At 48.6% G+C, this 16,793-nt stretch overlaps 1 protein-coding gene across 2 annotated transcripts in view; it reads left to right on the forward strand.

Moving 5' to 3' along the window:
- MTMR12 (myotubularin related protein 12) overlaps positions 1 to 16,578 on the forward strand; it is a 64,070-nt gene extending 47,492 nt beyond the window's left edge. For both annotated transcript variants that reach the window (XM_057709641.1, XM_057709642.1), the window contains 8 exons: positions 600 to 706; positions 1,368 to 1,492; positions 2,906 to 2,984; positions 4,508 to 4,578; positions 6,797 to 6,969; positions 9,392 to 9,559; positions 10,316 to 10,477; positions 13,738 to 16,578. In XM_057709641.1, the coding sequence (XP_057565624.1) occupies positions 600 to 706; positions 1,368 to 1,492; positions 2,906 to 2,984; positions 4,508 to 4,578; positions 6,797 to 6,969; positions 9,392 to 9,559; positions 10,316 to 10,477; positions 13,738 to 14,307 (1,455 nt within the window). In that variant the 3' untranslated portion in view covers positions 14,308 to 16,578. The remainder of the gene's footprint in view (positions 1 to 599; positions 707 to 1,367; positions 1,493 to 2,905; positions 2,985 to 4,507; positions 4,579 to 6,796; positions 6,970 to 9,391; positions 9,560 to 10,315; positions 10,478 to 13,737) is intronic.
- The last annotated feature ends 215 nt before the right edge of the window (positions 16,579 to 16,793 follow it).

Raw genomic sequence — 16,793 nt, forward strand, 5'->3', positions numbered from 1 at the left:
GAACTTTCTCTAATGATGGGAGCTGCCCCCTTTTGGCCATCCAGGTAGAGCACGGGCTTGAGTCACTGCTGCACTCTGTGCAACTTGGGGAAGGTATTCGGTCTCTCCAAGCCTCCATTTCTTGTTGTTAGTGGGGATATGACTCATACTTGTCTCCGAGTGTGACTATGAGAATTAAATGACTTAATTCATGTATAATCCTGACATAATGAGCTTCACTCCAGCGACAGCCTTGATCTTGATAATCCTAATAATAATGATGATGGTGATGGTGTTTTTATTATCATCCTCCGGGTTCCCAGCGGTAAAGCCACGTCAAAAGGTGTGTGTTAGACCGTGAGCAAGTCTGAGTGTGACTACCTAGACCAGAGTTGTTGTTGTTGTTGTTTTTAAGACTAAATCCATCTTTTTTTTTTTTAATTTCAGTCTTTTTCATTGTGAGTATAACACATTTATTTGTTGGCATAACAAAGTTGAATATATTCAGCTCTTTCCTGTTGAAGGTATATAATTCCCTATGTGATTTCAAGTGCTAAGCTTCCCTGTCCTCTGTTAGATGGTTTATATCACGTCTGGAAAACCTTTATTCCCCTCTGCAGATATGGTGTTGGTCCTGCCCCAACGGATGTGCCCTTTTGAAAATGTCAGCACTGCCCAAAGAACAGGATGATGGCATTTTACAAATCCAAAAGAACTTCTTAGATGGGTCAGTACTGTTGTACCTTTTGTTATCGTTCAGCTAGCTCAGTTTTTGTCTTCCAGGGAGCAGGGAACAGTTCTTGGTAGTACGTCCGTTTCAGTTTCCCTACTGATAAAGCGCTTAGTGCTGGGGACACAGCGGACACAGCTCGGAGTGGTCGTTTTTAATTTGAAAGGAGTCGGTATAACGCGATCATGGAGAGTGTCAGCTGCATTGTTTTTAGAGACGCACATGAAATACTTAGGGGGAAGTGGCATGATGGCTGTGATGTTACAGTTGTCACATCTAGGTCAAGGTCTGTGTCACTGTGTTATTCTTTTCTGCTTTTCTGCATGTTTGAAAATAAAAAGTTTGGGGAAAAAAACACCACCACCTAAGGTGGATGAATTAAAAAACAGAAAAGAAGTAGACTTTGGAGTTTAATTGCCTCGGTTGAAATCCTGGCTCTTCCAGTTGATAAACTGTGACCTTGGGCCAGCTGGCTCTGCTCCTTGTCCCTGCGTTCCCACCTCCGCCGACTGGGAGCGGCAGTCAGCCGGGCAGTGGTCACCTCGCCAGGGAGGGTTCTGTGGAGCGCTTCACACAGATCCTGGCGCCTAGGCAGTGCTCAGGAAAAATGAGCCTGCTCTTCTGATCTTGTTAACCTCTTGTTACTTTTTATACCTAGAATTTACAAGACCATCCACAGGCCACCCTATGAAATTGTTAAAACTGAAGACCTATCAAGCACCTTCCTGTCCCTGCAGGAAATCCAGGCGGCGTACTCGAAATTCAAGCAGCTGTTTCTGATAGGTGAGAAGAATGCTGAGCAAAAGCTTTCTGCCACGTGGGTCAGGTGAACGTCGGTGCCTTTTCCCTGGGTTCCTCGTGGTTGTACACAGAGGTTCACAGCCGCGAGGGCCAGTGTCGTGGAGTGGAGGGTCCGGTCATCACACTTCCTGCTGCCGTTTTTCTCCAGGTTCTTGCCTCACTGCCCCTTCTCGGGGCACTGAACTCAGAGCCACCCTCTCCTCTCTTCCTTCCCCGGTGGCGAGCACTGAGCTTCTCCCTTTAACAGTTGTAAAACTGTGCAGTACCTGTATTCACCGGCTATTTTGTAAAGTGGATCGCCTGTTTTTCTTAGTGGCTTATTGAATGGACTCCTCCCCCACCAAGTGGAAATTTTTTTTTTTCTGATTGAGCATACACACACACACACACAGAGTATAAAAAAAAGTTCAGTTAATCAGAAATGTACAAAGTAGAAAATGAAATATGCCCATCCTAGCCACCCTTGCTTCCCTGCCCAGGCCACCCAGGGTGAATAATTTTAGAACTTGAATCAGATTTAATCAAGGTCGGTCACCTGTTGATTCTTTTCACTCTTGAATGAGTGTTTACCCTCTGAGATTTGTCACACTTAAGGGTAGCTTTCCCTAACTTTGGCTTTTTAGCCTAGTGGTCTGATTTAGGATTTATTCATTCATTCAGCCAACATTTGTTGAATTTCCATTCTGCACACTAACTGTGCTAGGCATTGAAGGTAAAGATGGATATGACACCACGGGAAACAAGTGTTACACCTCTACCTAGAACACACTGTGCTGTGTGTTATAAGATAGATTTATAAAAAGCAGGTACCTGGAGAAGTAAGACATCGCACTGGCTGATCCAGGATGGTGATTCTCCATTTTTGTTTTCACCATCCAGTACTTGCAGGGGTATCTGCCTTCTCGCTGATTTGAGTTTGCAACTTTGACATACAGTAGATGTCTATAAAATGCAGAGCTTCTGTATCAAGGTGGGTTGGGGAGACTGTGTCTGGTGTGCAAGGTAAACGTGTGTTTAGGATTCCAGCAGAAGCCACCTCTCCCCTCAGGCCTCCTTAGCATCAGGACATGGCCTGTTGCATCTTCCGCTTCTAAGAACAGCAGCCTGGATGTCGACTGTGTCTGCCTAAAGCATGTTGCTCTCCTTGTTGAGTTACAGGGTGGACTGTGATTTGATAAATAGATTGTAGGACACTTTTCACTTGAGCAGTAAAAGTCTGTTTTTGACAACCACAGCCTTCCAGGGGTTTACAGTTCAAAAACCACTTCAGCTGAAGGTTTGAAATGCTGGATTCACAGCCTCGTCAGGGGGCTGCGCCTCTGAACAGCACGGGTTTTACAGCAGGCACGTCAGCAAACAATGCCTGACTTCTTTACTCTTTTTCCTTTTTTTCAGATAATAGTACCGAATTTTGGGACACAGATATAAAATGGTTTTCCCTGTTGGAAAGCAGCAGCTGGCTTGACATAATCAGGTATTCCGAGACATTGTTTTGCTCATGGATTTCACAGTTCTCTAAGCCAAACAGTAAAGCAGACTGACAAATAATTTAACTGTTGTCTGTTTCACGGTCAGATATTCTGAGATCACATGTTCTGTTCAGGGCTCGGCTGGATTTTACATTCGATATTATTATTTCTGCACGCGTCTGATTAGAATTTACAGACATGCTACCTGCCCACACAGAGAGGTCTGCTCCCTAGACTATAGACTAGGGAAGGATACCAAACAGGGGGCGTGGCAACCCTGCATTCTAATAGCGCGGCAGCGCGCACCTCCAGGGAGGAAGCGGGGACTGAGAAGGGGCGGGATGCTCAGTTTTCTATGTCTGTGTGTGGTTTTTTTTTTTTTTTTTTTTTTTTTTTTGCCGCAACCAGGGATTGAACCCTTACCCTTGCAGTAAAGCTGCAGAGTCCTAACCTCTAGACCTCCAGGGAATTCCTGGATGCTGAGTTTTGACTGAATACCTTTGTAGAAGAATTCTGTGTCTTATATGTCTCTTACCTATTAAAAATTTTTTTTGCTGTAATTAATGCCAGTTAGTCATTTTCCATCTTGGAGTTAAGTAGAGATTCTGAGAGAACAGAGTTTTATTCCCTTTCCTACTTCATATTTTGACTAGCTTCTCTCTGCTGCCCTTAAAGAGAGGAGGGGGCAAAGAGAGGCACAGAGCAGAAATGATGACGGGGTGAGGGCAGGGGAGAGAACAGCTCTGACACCAGGGCACATCTGAGGAAAGACAAGGCTCCTCTCCTTCTCCTCACTCCGTGTTCCCTCTCACATCTGCCTGGGAGTTTGTGCAGAGGAGCCACAGGCCTCCAAATGCTTTTTAACAAATAGGTTTGGAGGCGCCTGCTGCACGTCCCTTAATTTGAATGTATAATTGCAGCTATTGCGAAAATGTTATAAAAGAAGAGGACCTTTTTCTCCGTGGGGTGGGTAGAGAAGGTGAGCATCTATAACTAGATGAAGCGCCTGGGGAGGCACCGCTGTGGCAGGGTTATCAGCCCAGAAGGCAGAGCTGCGGACAGTGGCAACAGTCTCGAAGGGAATAGTGTGTCTGGAGAGACTAAGGGATTTCGGGTGTACGGGGCCTTTCCAGCCAAGCCAGCACCTTTAGCCAGTGGGACCTTGAATTAACAAAGTTGACCTGCAGCACAGCCTGCAGATGCGGGCGTTTCTGGGTCTTACTAGGACTCACCAACACACTCAGGCATGAATTTACAATAAGCATTTCTAGTTTAGGAATCACCTAGCCATATTTGTACGTCAGTTTTGGAAATCCCTTCTGAAAATTTTAAGTTTCTAATAAGCAGATGAGGTACTTGCAGTATCTGAATAGTGTAAATAATAATTTCTTTCTTTTCTGGAGAATTTTAGCATGAAACAGTAAATGAGATAGAAAACTGAAGATCAAGTCAGACTGCCTGTAAATATCTTATTGTTCATGATACCAAGCTCAAGAACTGATGTCTTTCTTGTCTCTCTCCTATGTAGACGCTGCCTGAAAAAAGCAATAGAGATTATAGAATGTCTAGAAGCCCAAAACATGAATGTTCTTCTTTTAGGTAATATATTTAAAGCACAAAGGGTGGTTTCCTTTTTCCTTTACTTGGGATTCTATTCTGTGTATGGAAATTGATGGAAGTGACTTGTGAAAGGAGTGAGCTAGTGTAGAAATCCTCCCCAGTCTCTTTTCCCTGACCTTGAAATCCTTTGCTCTTTATTTCATTGCTATAGTTTAAATTCTTTCACTCGGAACTTGGCAGACCTGTTCGCAGCCCAAGAAGGAATTGTTTGGTATCTTTACCAAAGCTCACATTTCCTGATGTTTCGAAGTTTTATTTTATGTTAACTCAGTTAACATTAAAATCTTTGGGTGACCTTTTTTGTATAAAGAGACTCATAGATGGTTTAATTGTTATTTTTACATCTTTGTGTCTGACGACTTTGTGCAGTTGCCATAGAAACTTTGTGGTCCACAATTTCCTTTTCCTCAGTGGACTTAACTTGCTCTACGTGCGGACAGGCTGTACACACCCAGAATGTGCAAAAGAAGTGTAAACCTTATGCAACCTATGCAACAAAGATTGTTGCTGGAATTGGTTGGATCTGAGCTAAAATACTGTGCCTGCTGTTCTGAATATTTAAAGTTTCTTATAGCCCCATGCTTTACATTAAGTAGACTGTCTCATGCTTTCATACCCTCAGACTTCTATCATTTTTCTGACACTCTCCATGACTGCTGGGATTCAGCTTCTGTGAGCAGACTGGAAATGTGTCTGCCTGTGGCCTCCATACCCTCTGACTTAAATTTTAATACATTCACTGAGCACCTCTCATGTACAGAGCTCTACGCTTCTGCCTTTTAGAAGTTTACAACCTATTGAGTTTGCGCGAGCAGGCCTAAGGGTGTTATTGAAAAAGATCTAATTGACAGTGGCAGAACAGAGTACTGAGTAACTGGGGAAAAGGGGGGATAAAGACTGGGGGGCTGGGAGGTGCAAGTACCCAGGGCCAGACTGTACCAATCCCAGAGCTGCGTAAAGTGGAATGGGAATCTTTCCTGGGTGAGGCTGAACTGTCCCTCACTCCCTGATGGGCTGCTGAGTTGTGTCTCCCCTGAGATCTCATCCTCCAGTCGCTCTTCCTCGGATTCGCAGGTGTCCTGTTAACACCATTCATACGCAAGGAGGAAGATTCTCTTAAGAAATGAAACTTGTTTCAAAAGGTGATAGCACAAGGAAGACGTATAAAAATCTGTTTCTTCTGAACCCCTGTGTTTCCATAGTTTGTGGCTTGTTTCCCGGAGGAGAGGTAGGAGCACAGGGAAGCCTGGCCCTGTAGTGCCTCATGACCCCGGGATCAGAAGGAGAGTGTAACAGTGTGAACACCTCCCTGCTTAGAACTCATCCCGGGATTTCTGTAACCCCGCTACTGCCAGCACCATTGTCCTCATGGACGTTTTAAAATGGCAACTTGAGTTGCACTTCTTTTTGTAAAGTAGAAACCACAGGGATGTAGACCTTACCTTTTAGGACCTTAAAGCTCTAAGACAATTGCACGGATATAGATGGATGTTTTTATTTGCTTTGAGTCACGGGTGGTGAACAAGGATGTGAGCAGAGTTTTCATCATGTACTACGTCTCCAAGGGTGGGCACGTGGCTTATACTTACCAAGGAGAGGTTCTCCTCTATAGGCAGGGGCAAGCAGGCCCCTCTGTGCTCTCAGACGGAAATGCAAAGAGCCGTGGGCCTGAGAATCAGAGAGCATTTTGGTGCAATCCAGAAATGTTACCCTTTCTCCGAAGCAGAAGTAGTGGAGGAAAGGAGGCTGAGGAGCAGCTGAGCCTTGGAGCCGTGCGTTCAGTGCTGGAGACCCTGGCGCACCCAGGGAAAGGGTTTTGAGCTTGGTCTGTGGAGCCCAGCAAGCACCGTGGTGTATATGGTTGTGCCCTCGTCGTGTGGCGCACCTGGACTCCGTGTGCTGACTGTGGGTTTGCCGTGCTGCTGTTAGTCTGTTCATCAGTGACAAGTCCATCTTTGGTGCCCATATGTGTGCTAGAACCGGTGCCAGCCAGGCTAGAAGCAGTTTGTCTCTCAATCTGAAAGCTACCTCTTTTCCCCACTGGTCCTGGCCTTTCGGGAATTAGCGCCTGACCGTCAGTGGTAGTCGCCGGTGTGGGGGCCGCTGCCGTCGCGTGTGCCGTGCGAGCCCTCTGCGGCTTTTTAACGCTTGGTCCCCTCCTTCCTCTCTGCGCCGCTGCTGGGCACCCGCACCCCAGAGGAGAACGCGTCCGACCTCTGCTGCCTCGTTTCCTCCCTGGTGCAAGTGATGACGGATCCCCACTGTCGAACCAGCTTCGGTTTCCAGAGCCTTGTCCAAAAGGAGTGGGTCATGGGCGGGCACTGCTTCCTGGATCGCTGCAACCATCTCCGTCAGAGCGACAAGGAGGAGGTGAGTGTGCTCATGAAGACCCGGGCTGCCGCAGGGAGGCAGAGCCCCATCTCTGTCTTCGGATGGAGGGTTGCTGCCTGCAAAGTGCGCGCCTCAGGGGCTTGTCAGGAAGGCCGAGGTCAGTTCACTGCTGGATGACTTTCAGTGCTTGAAACACGACTGAAACCCTTCCCAGGGGAAAGGGATATTCATTAACAAGTGTGTTCAGAGTCTTCGCAGTTGTGTACCCCAAGGGTGTATTATATTTCATGGTGGAAGTAATATTGATTTGTAAAACCTAAATAAAAATGAACTCCGTGAGAGAGACTCCCACAATGTCTGATCAGTTAGCCTTGGCAGAAAAATGAATAGGACTTCCTAGGTGGCGCAGTGGTTAAGAGTCTGCCTGCCAGTGCGGGAGACATGGGTTCGGGCCCTGCTCCGGGAGGATCCCACATGCCGTGGAGCAACTGAGCCCGTGCGCCACAACTATTGAGCCTGTGCTCTAGAGCCCGTGGGCCACAACTATTGAGCCCATGTGCCGCAACTATTGGAGCCCACGTGCCTAGAGCCTGTGCTCTGCAACAAGAGAAGCCACTACAATGAGGAGCCCATGCACCAAAATGAAGAGTAGCCCCCGCTTACAGAAACTAGAGAAAGCCCATGTGCAGCAGTGAAGACCCAATGCAGACAATAAATAAAATAAATACATAAATATAAAATTAAAAAAAAAAAAAGAATATTTAGGGTATAAGTTTCCTACAGAAAATACATAGTAAAACAAAGTAAAATATCCTTACAATAAACCCTTTCAAAAGAAAGCACAGGGTTACGTGAATGCTACCCATTACCAGGGCCTTCGCCCCAGTAGCTGAAGGCCTGGGCCTCCGAATGCAAGCACTGGAGAATCGGCATTACAGTGCAGTTAGTTACCCACATTGGGGTCACTTGTCTAGGTTACAGCTGTGCAGACTCCTTTGGCTGTATTACTCATGACTGTGGAAGGAAAAATGGAAACAGGTGAACTTTAATTAAATCACCTGCAGAGCTAACATATGCTATCAGGGCGACTGGTGGTTTTTCTTACCCCAGATAATAAGCACGTCTGTCAGTGGTGCCGGACAGCTTGACATAGCGGCTGTGGAAACAGAGCCGTGGCTCTTGGTGGGTCCTGGGAGACCCAGGCCCCTCTCGCTAGACCTGCAGTTTCTTTCAGGCCTGGTCTGTACTCATCTGTGTCCCATCAGGCTGAATGGACATCACCATCTTTTACTCTTGGAAGGGACCTTGACTTTCTGAGAAACTAATTTGAAAGGTTGATGGGACTCAAATAACATGATGGGCAGAGAGAGCTGACACTGTGTGGGGAACAGTGTGTTTTCATATATCTCGTATAGTTTATCTTGAGAAAGGGGGGCTGATAGGCACTGTTTCTAGTGGGGAAAGAGCCCGAGAGCAGGTCCCGTCTGTTCACCCAGTGCTGGGAGGAGACATCCGTACTTTCTGAGCCCATTTCCCTGACTGTACAGTGAAGTTCAAACATTTTCCGCTCTATTTAGTGCTATGAACATGAAATGAGGTGTGACATAGAGTTGCCACGCAGACCTTTCTTGGTATCTCACTGTCGACATACTGGAGTTCTGACGGGAAGCTGGGTGGTCTGGCTTGTGATGTAATCGATGCTTCCCTGGACGTTGATTCAACGGCGGGATTGCCAGCTCCCGCCCCTCAGGAGCTGTGAGCCAGGCTCGGGAACGGAGAGACCGTGACCCGGCTTGTCTTGTCCGCTTGACAGGGTCACTGGTGACTCGAGGAGGAGCCCTTGGGAATGACAAGTGCCCTCGAGAACTCTCATCTCTACTGATAAAGGGCTTGCCTCTGAAGCGAATAAAAGAGGCCATCGCTTAAAAAAAACTACGCGTTTGTGAAAAATGTTAGAAACTCGTTTTTGCTGCTTCTGCCTCCTCTCCCATCCTCTTTCTCTCTGGGCCCTCATTGCGGAGTGGAGAAGGGATAGTATGCACAAAATTTGAAGTAATCGAGTAGCGCTTTTTGTAATACAGTGCTGCTAATGAGAAGAGCAGAATTCCTCTGTGGGGAACAGCATTTCACTTGCCGAGGTTCAGAGTCAGTGTTCCCTGTCATCAGGACCAATTGCAAGTGCTCGTCTGTCGGTCCTGGTTGACAGGGAGGCTTTACGTACTTCATCTTGGGAGTGTCTTTCACACAGAGAGGAACTGCCAAGTCCCGGTTTCCGTTGAATGTGTTTATTGCTGGGAATGGGATGGAGTTGGGATCGGGAATTGCCTGGAATGTGTTCCCAGAGAATATAGTGCCCAGGAGAGGTTATGCCCCAGCTGTCGAGGTGGCTGCCCCCGAACCCGGGACCACTGGCTTTGGACCATCTGTGCCCCTCAGTCACGCGTGTCTTGTTTTCACGTAGGTTCCCGTGTTCCTGCTCTTCTTAGACTGTGTGTGGCAGCTGGTGCACCAGCATCCCCCAGCGTTTGAGTTCACGGAGACGTACCTCACCGTGTTGTCAGATAGTCTGTACATACCTATTTTTAGCACCTTCTTCTTCAACTCGCCTCATCAAAAAGATACGAACATGGTAAGAGTCCCTCTTAGGAACCTGTGTATTGAAGAAGCCGTGTCTCACAAGTAGAATGCAAGAAAATTGATGATAAAAATGACTTTTTTGGAACACTGATTCTGTGCTGGGCCCTGTCCTGAGTGCGTCCAGGTATTGATATTTAGTCCTCGTGCGCCCTGTGTGCCTGAGGGGCTGGGCATGGAGCCGATTAAAAGCTGTCTTTGTGAGCAGGTCAGACGCCTTCTCTTCCATTTGCCCAGTGCCTGGAGTGAGTCTGAGGAGAGTGGAGACAGAGCAGGGGCGCTAGGCTTTCACTTTCCATTTTAACCATCTTTAGTCTCCCCCGAGGCATGTTCCCGGGGCTTTAACTCTGCCCCGTGGGTGCTCTGACCAGCCTTCCGGGGGCCTCAGGGTTTGCTGGAGCTGGCCCCCCAGGGGGATTTTACCACCTCCCACAGAAAGTGGGACACAGAGCCCAGGGCCCCCAGGCACACAGCTGCGCTCCTCACCAGCTTCGTGACCTCAGGCGGTCCGCTTCCGCTTTCCGAGCCTCAGTTTCTCCCGAGGTACATTGGAAAAAGTGAGCGTGCCCCGCACAGCGGCTGCACGCGGCCTGCCCCCTCCCCACCTGAAGCCATGAGCGTGGCGAGCAGCCACTGCCGAAGGCCGGGTCTCAGGGCAGGCCGGGCGCGCCTTCCCGGGGCCCGTCTCAGCACCGTGTTTGCTCTCCTCCGCCCTCCCTGGAAACGTGCTGACCTGTGCTTGTTTTGGCAGGGCAGGGAAAGCCAGGATACACAGAGCAAGCCTTTGAATCTGCTCACCGTGTGGGACTGGTCTGTGCAGTTTGAACCCAAAGCACAGACGTTGCTCAGAAACCCTCTTTACGTGGAAAAGCCAAAACTGGACAAAGGCCAGCGGAGAGGCACGCATTTCAAAGTAAGATGTGCACATACATGTATAACCCCCTTCCTCTGCGCAGAGATCCCCAGGCCTGTGAGGAGAAAAGTTACACGTGGGTTCCGGACACAGTCCACGGAGTCAGGATTGTGACGGGCAGGTTGTCAGGGCCCCTGGGAACCCTTTGCCTTCAGCAGATCCGCGTCTGTCCTGGTGAGACGTGGCCACTGGCTGAGTGTCACTGGGGTGCTGCCCGGAGTCGAGCCTCTCGCCCTGCCCGAGCGTGGTTAGTGGAGTCGAGGGAACGCTGATCATGGTGTGGGCTTTACGCCGTCTGTACCTGTTCACGTCTTCAACAGCAAGGCCTCTCTTCATGCTAAAAGTGCTGTGTGCGACGAACGTGTTCTGTCAGGGGCCACAGAGTCTCGGGCGCAACTCCCCCCGTCCTACGGGAGCTCGAAAACAGCCGCAGACACCACGTAAGCCTGTGGGCCTGGCTGTGTCCCAGTGTTTACAAAAGCAGGCACCAGGCCAGGTTGGGCCCACGGGCTGTTGTCTGCAGACCTGGGCTGTAAATACGAACATCAAACTGCTTGGGTTTCCCTTCAGATATTTGTTCCTGGTTTTACTAGTTATTAAAACCCCGACATTCCCTAGGTGATGTGTGATTTACATGGCATTTCCTGTTCGGACCCCTGACCTGGACCAGGACCACCCCCCACCCCATCCCCGCCCCTGGAGACCCCACGGAGGGGAGAGCGGGGTGGTCAGTGGTGGTCCGCCACAACGCAACACGTGTCCCTGCCTTCTCCACCACCATCCTCATCCCGCAGTTCTGCGGGGCTCCAGGAGCCCTGCCAGCCCTGGTGTGGGAGGTGGGGCCATTCTAAAGGGGTTTGGGGACCCGGGTGAGCTGAAGCCAGCACGCGCAGAAGGTGCCGGCTCTGCTGGGTAGCTTAGAGCTGTTCCTTCGCCCTGTCGAGGGTCCTCAGGCGCAGGCTGGGTGTTCGCCCTCCCGGTTCAGCCTCTTCCGTGTCTGCTGGGCCAGAGCTGCGCCGGGCTTCCGAACAGCTTGGCCAGAGGTCAGTTACTGTCAGTGTGCTCTGCCCCCTGGTGGCCGCACGGACGCGTCCAGCCTGGTCCGGATCACAGAGCTGCCCCAGGCTGGAGGGGCGAGGGCCGGCAGGGGCGGGAGGCAGGACGTGAAAGCTCCACCTTGTAAGACTAGAGTCTGTTTCTCTGCCAGACCCAGTTTTTCTAAGTGTCCCTTCTCCTTGTAGGTGGGGGCAGAGGGCCTGGGTTCCAGGAGCCGGCCAGTGGGAGAGGCTTGGGCTGCAGGGTTGGGGCACCTCAGGTTGTACTAGCTGACGCAGAGCTGGCACTGGGCCAGCGAGGACCTTTGAAGCCCCTGGGTGAGGAGTCCAGGTGTCAGGCTTAGGGCCTCTTGTTGAATGGACAGGTGGCCTTAGAGAGGTTCTGTAAGGACCAAAGAGCTGGGGCCGACCAGTGCGGTGTGCTGCCCTGGGAGTTACCCCTCGAGACCACGGGGTCCCCTCATGTGTGGAGTCCTGGCCTCACCCCCAGGCCTTGACCAGGCTCCAGGGGAGCAGTGCTGCTCACACCTGGCCCGTCTGGAATGCTCCACTCACTTAGGGCTTGAGAGAGTGGCTTCCAAGACAAGAAGAGCTGTGTTAAGAGTTCAGGTGCTGGAGCCAGACCGTCTGTGTGTGAAATCATGTCTGGCACTTGGTAGCTGGGGCCTTTGCAGTGTACTTAACCTCTTTGCCTTAGTTTTCTCACCTGTAAAATGGGGCAGTAATAGTGACTTTGAGAACTGGGTAAGTGGTTGCACGTTAAGCACTGAGCACAGAACCCAGCAGGCAGCGACCACTCATGGCTGTTAGCTTGCACCTGCTTCCCCTGATCTCTGGCTCTCCTGCCCCCAGATGGAAAGTCAGAAATCCTGCTCATCTCTGACTTGGGGTATTGTGAATGGTTTTGCTTTCTACTTTATATTTTTATTGTTGTTCTACATTCCATAATAGGGAAATATTTTTCTTACAAGGAAGAACCACTGGTAGGAATATATTAGAGAGTTAGGAGGCCAGCCCAAAAATAAAACTTTTATCTCTTCTTATTTCAAATGGACACCTCAGGAGCAAGAGAGTTGGGGAGAAACAGCTTCTTCCCAGATTTTTACCTTTACCTTTGGGCACCAGGGATCCCTTGTAACTGTCTTTAGCATCTTCACAACCTTTGACAGCCCATCTCAAAACACAGCACCTGGCTTTGGCTGCAGGTAGAAATTACCAAGGAGAACAAAAGTGTAAATGCTCTCGCATTTTCTACTCTGTGCAGCTCTCGTCAGACGAGAACATCCGGCCCACTTAGCCATCCTTAGGTTCTTTTTGCTCTCATCTGTTTCTTTGTCCAAAAGAATCTTTTTGACTTAGGCTTGACCTCCCGCTGGATGCCCGAGAGCCTACAAGTTAAGCAGGTTATTTTGTTGGAGCGACAGGCTCTTCAGGCTGTCGGCACCACTTCCTCACAGGTGTTCAGAATATTGTGGAAGCGAACACCTTAAACTTCTCGAAGAAGAAACATTCTGCTCCCTTCAAAAATGAATAAGCCTCACCCCTCAAACTTCCCTACGTCATCATCAGCCCATCTTAACTGAAGCTTGCTCTTCACAAACTTAATGCCACACCTGGTTTCACCCAACTGTTTATAAACCCAGCGTGCATTTGACATGTGTGTCGTGGAATAAACACAAATCCCCCAGCCACCCGCTGCTTTCTCTCTGTATGTGATAGCATTGTAATGAATTTACATGCACAGGGCAGTTCTGCTATCTCATGACTCTTGTTAAAGCAGGATTATGCTTTCATGGGAACAACTGTCACTGTGCTCTCAGGCTAACCAGAGATTTTTTTTTTTATAAATTTATTTTATTTATCGGCTGCTTTGGGTCTTCGTTGCTACACATGGGCTTCCTCTAGTTGCTGAGAGCGAGGGCTACGCGTCATTGTGGTGCGCGGGTTCCTCATTGTAGTGGCTTCTCTTGTGGCGGAGCATGGGCTCTAGGCACGTGGGCTTCAATAGCTGTGGCACACAAGCTCAGTAGTTGTGGCACACAAGCTCAGTAGTTGTGGCACACGGCCTTAGTTGCTCCATGGCTTGTGGAATCTTCCCAGAGCAGGGCTCGGATCCGTGTCCCCTGCATTGGCAAGCGGATTCTTAACCAGTGTGCTACCTAGGAAGTCCTAACCAGAGATTTTTATTTGTGTTCTCTCTCAAAGCATCAACGACAACTTTCTTTGCCGCTCACCCAATCTAAATCATCTCCCAAAAGAGGATTTTTCAGGGAAGAAACAGATCATTTAATTAAAAACCTTCTGGGCAAGAGAATTAGCAAACTGATTAATTCCTCTGAGGAGCTGCAGGACAACTTCCGGGAGTTCTACGACAGCTGGCACAGCAAGCCCCCCAGCTACCACGGGCTGCTGCTGCCTCACATCGAGGGGCCAGAGATCAAAGTCTGGGCCCAGCGCTACTTGCGGTGGATTCCAGAGGCCCAGATTGTGGGCGGTGGCAGAGTGGCCACCATGAACAAACTCTTGGAGATGAGAGAGGAAGTCCAACGCTTGGAGCAGAAAATGGAGGAGAGACACCACGGCCAGGAGGCCCTCCAGGCGGAGGCTGCCTCTCTGCTGAGGACCTCGGCCCGCCTGTCCTCCTTATTCCCCTTTGCGCTGCTGCAGCGCCATTCCTCCAAGCCAGTCCTGCCCACCAGCGGGTGGAAAGCTCTGGGAGATGAGGAAGACTTGGCCAAGCGCGAAGATGAGTTTGTGGATCTAGGGGATGTGTGACTGGTCTGCGAGTGGCGGTAAGAGGGGACTGTCGCAGGGTGGGACAGGAGTCAGACACGTCTGCTCTCCGCATCCGTGTGGCGCACTGAAGCTGCCTGCTGGGAGGAGGCTTGGGCCTTCAGGAAAAGAGCTGGTTCTCGTGTTTTTCCCCCATGCTTCTGAAAGACTATGCAATCGAAACCGTATCTCTAGTATTACTAATTGAAAGGAGTTACTGCTTGACCCATAATACAGCTGTGGCTGGTGTCTTCTGCGTTAGTGTTGTACAGACCCTGCAGTAGCTGGTTTACTACTTAGAAAGGGCTTTGGTAGGACATGCGTGGACTCCATACTGTCTTCAGATCTTCCGTGCGCCAACGTGACTTCCAGTCGTCAGGAATAGTAAGTGTCTCCCTAGGCCATCTCGGTTCGGCGCAAGTTCAGCTTTATGTGATGTGCGTCTGGTGAGTTGAGAGATTCGAATAGAGGTATTAAGATGTATGGCCTTCATTCCCAAACCGCAGCCTTTTTCCTTTCTACATCCTCTTGCCGCGCGTGTCACCATCCTGGCGTTTCCAGCCCACCTCAGACTGTGTCACTCTATGTGGGGGCGGGGGACTGGCTCGTGGACCGACAGCTACGGGTCTCGCCCCTCTGCTTCGTACCACTCGCCACCGTCCCTCCACACTGCCCGCCTTGGTGCACGTCATCCCAGGACCTTGCTGCTAAACTTGTTGGTTAAACTGGGGGAATCTCTTTGGTTTGCCCAGAGGAGCATCCGTTCTTCCGGAGGCGCACAGTGTTTGAAAGCGGTTGCTCTGCCTTTTTCTCACAGCACGCCGAGGCTTCAGGACGTCTGTGATGCCCAGATTCTGTTACCTTACAGACTGATGAGTAGGATCGCCGTTGAAGGTGGCTTTCCTAGGGAAGCGGTCAAGCATAAATAGCAGAAGTGATGGTGATCACACAGTACCTCAGTGATATAAAAAGCCATAGAAGAAACTTGACTATGCCTGGTAGCCTTCCTGGACCTGCTGTCTAAATGATATATATTTTTGAAATGAGGGAAAGTACACTTTGTAAGGACCAGTTTTTTCATTCTCCATGGAACCCTGTTCAATTCCACAAGAGGAAGGGGGAACAAATTATCTCACATCAGAATGTTTCCTATCAAAAGCCTGCCTTTTATATCCATTTGTTCTCCAGTATAGATCCCAATTTGAGTATTACCTGTTTAGAAGAACTTTCAGTTGCTCAAGGGCAGTAAGAAATTTTGAAACTATTGACAAAGAGGAGTTTCTCAGTTTGCACTGAGTGGTCCTTTGTACACACAAGAAATTGCTTTGTGGTCCTCCCCACACTGTGTCGATGCTTGGGCCCTGTTGGTCTGTTCAGAGGGTGGAGGTTGAGGGGAGGGCAGGATTCATGCACACATGCCCGGTCTTGGTTGCCTTAAGAGCCTCACTAGTGAGGTCAGTGTTAGGCTTGCAGTGGGGATTTTAAAATGACCCTAGTTCATTGGCTACCTTCTCGTACGTTCCATAGGCCTTCTTAAACTAGCACTAACCTCCCTTCCCTGCCCCACTGCCTCCCAGATACACTATGGAGCTAACTAGTTTTGTTACCATGTTATAATGGGAATAGTTCTACAGCAGCCTCTTCGGACTTAAGATCTTAGTAATTTTCATTCCAAAAACGCCCGGTGTGATGCTTTACACTCCATAAAGTATGGTCTAAAGGCACAAGGTCATGGCCCCTGTCGTAGCAGTTGAATGTGCATTGAAATATTTTTCTATGATTTTTTAAAATGAAGTTACAATAGAAAAATAAGCTGTTGTAACATGTAAGGTCATGACAGTTTATGTATTTATATTTGAAATCAGATTTCTATGAAGTTGTATTTGTGTACAGGATTCTCAGTAGGTTTATATATTGTGACTTTTTTATTCAAGATTGAGATGTGGATTTTGCTTAACAGTAAAAGCTGAAATGAGACCATTTCCTTTGTCTAAAAAGCTGCACTGTGCACGTTTGGAAATGTACATTAATTTCCTGTATATAATATCTTGAGTTTGTTTATACCTCCAAGTTTTTACACTGAAGATAAATTAGCTTTAATTACATTCAAACCTTTTTTTTTTTTTAAGGGAATAAGCTGTTGGATTAAATCTATATAAATGTGCTTTTTATTTTCTGGATGTACAATGAAGGTTTATACTTGTATTTCACTGCATCATATCTGATTGCAGAAATTAAAGCACAATTTACAATACTGTATTTGGTGTGGTTGATAAAACGTGGAACACTTACTTTTGTTTGGTCAGTGTGTGTGTGTTTGTGGGCGGTTGGTTGGTGGTGGGAAACTAATAACCACATGAAGATTGAAAATTTTAGGAGGTGATAAAATGACAAAAAATAAAATAGGGTAGGAGCCCTATAGGGTGAGTAAAGTGAAAGAGATTTTTTAATCCCCGAAATTACATATCACTGCCTCCTTGCTTTTGTGG

Source organism: Hippopotamus amphibius, chromosome 15 (assembly GCF_030028045.1).
Source record: "Hippopotamus amphibius kiboko isolate mHipAmp2 chromosome 15, mHipAmp2.hap2, whole genome shotgun sequence".
Classification (NCBI taxonomy): domain Eukaryota; kingdom Metazoa; phylum Chordata; class Mammalia; order Artiodactyla; family Hippopotamidae; genus Hippopotamus; species Hippopotamus amphibius.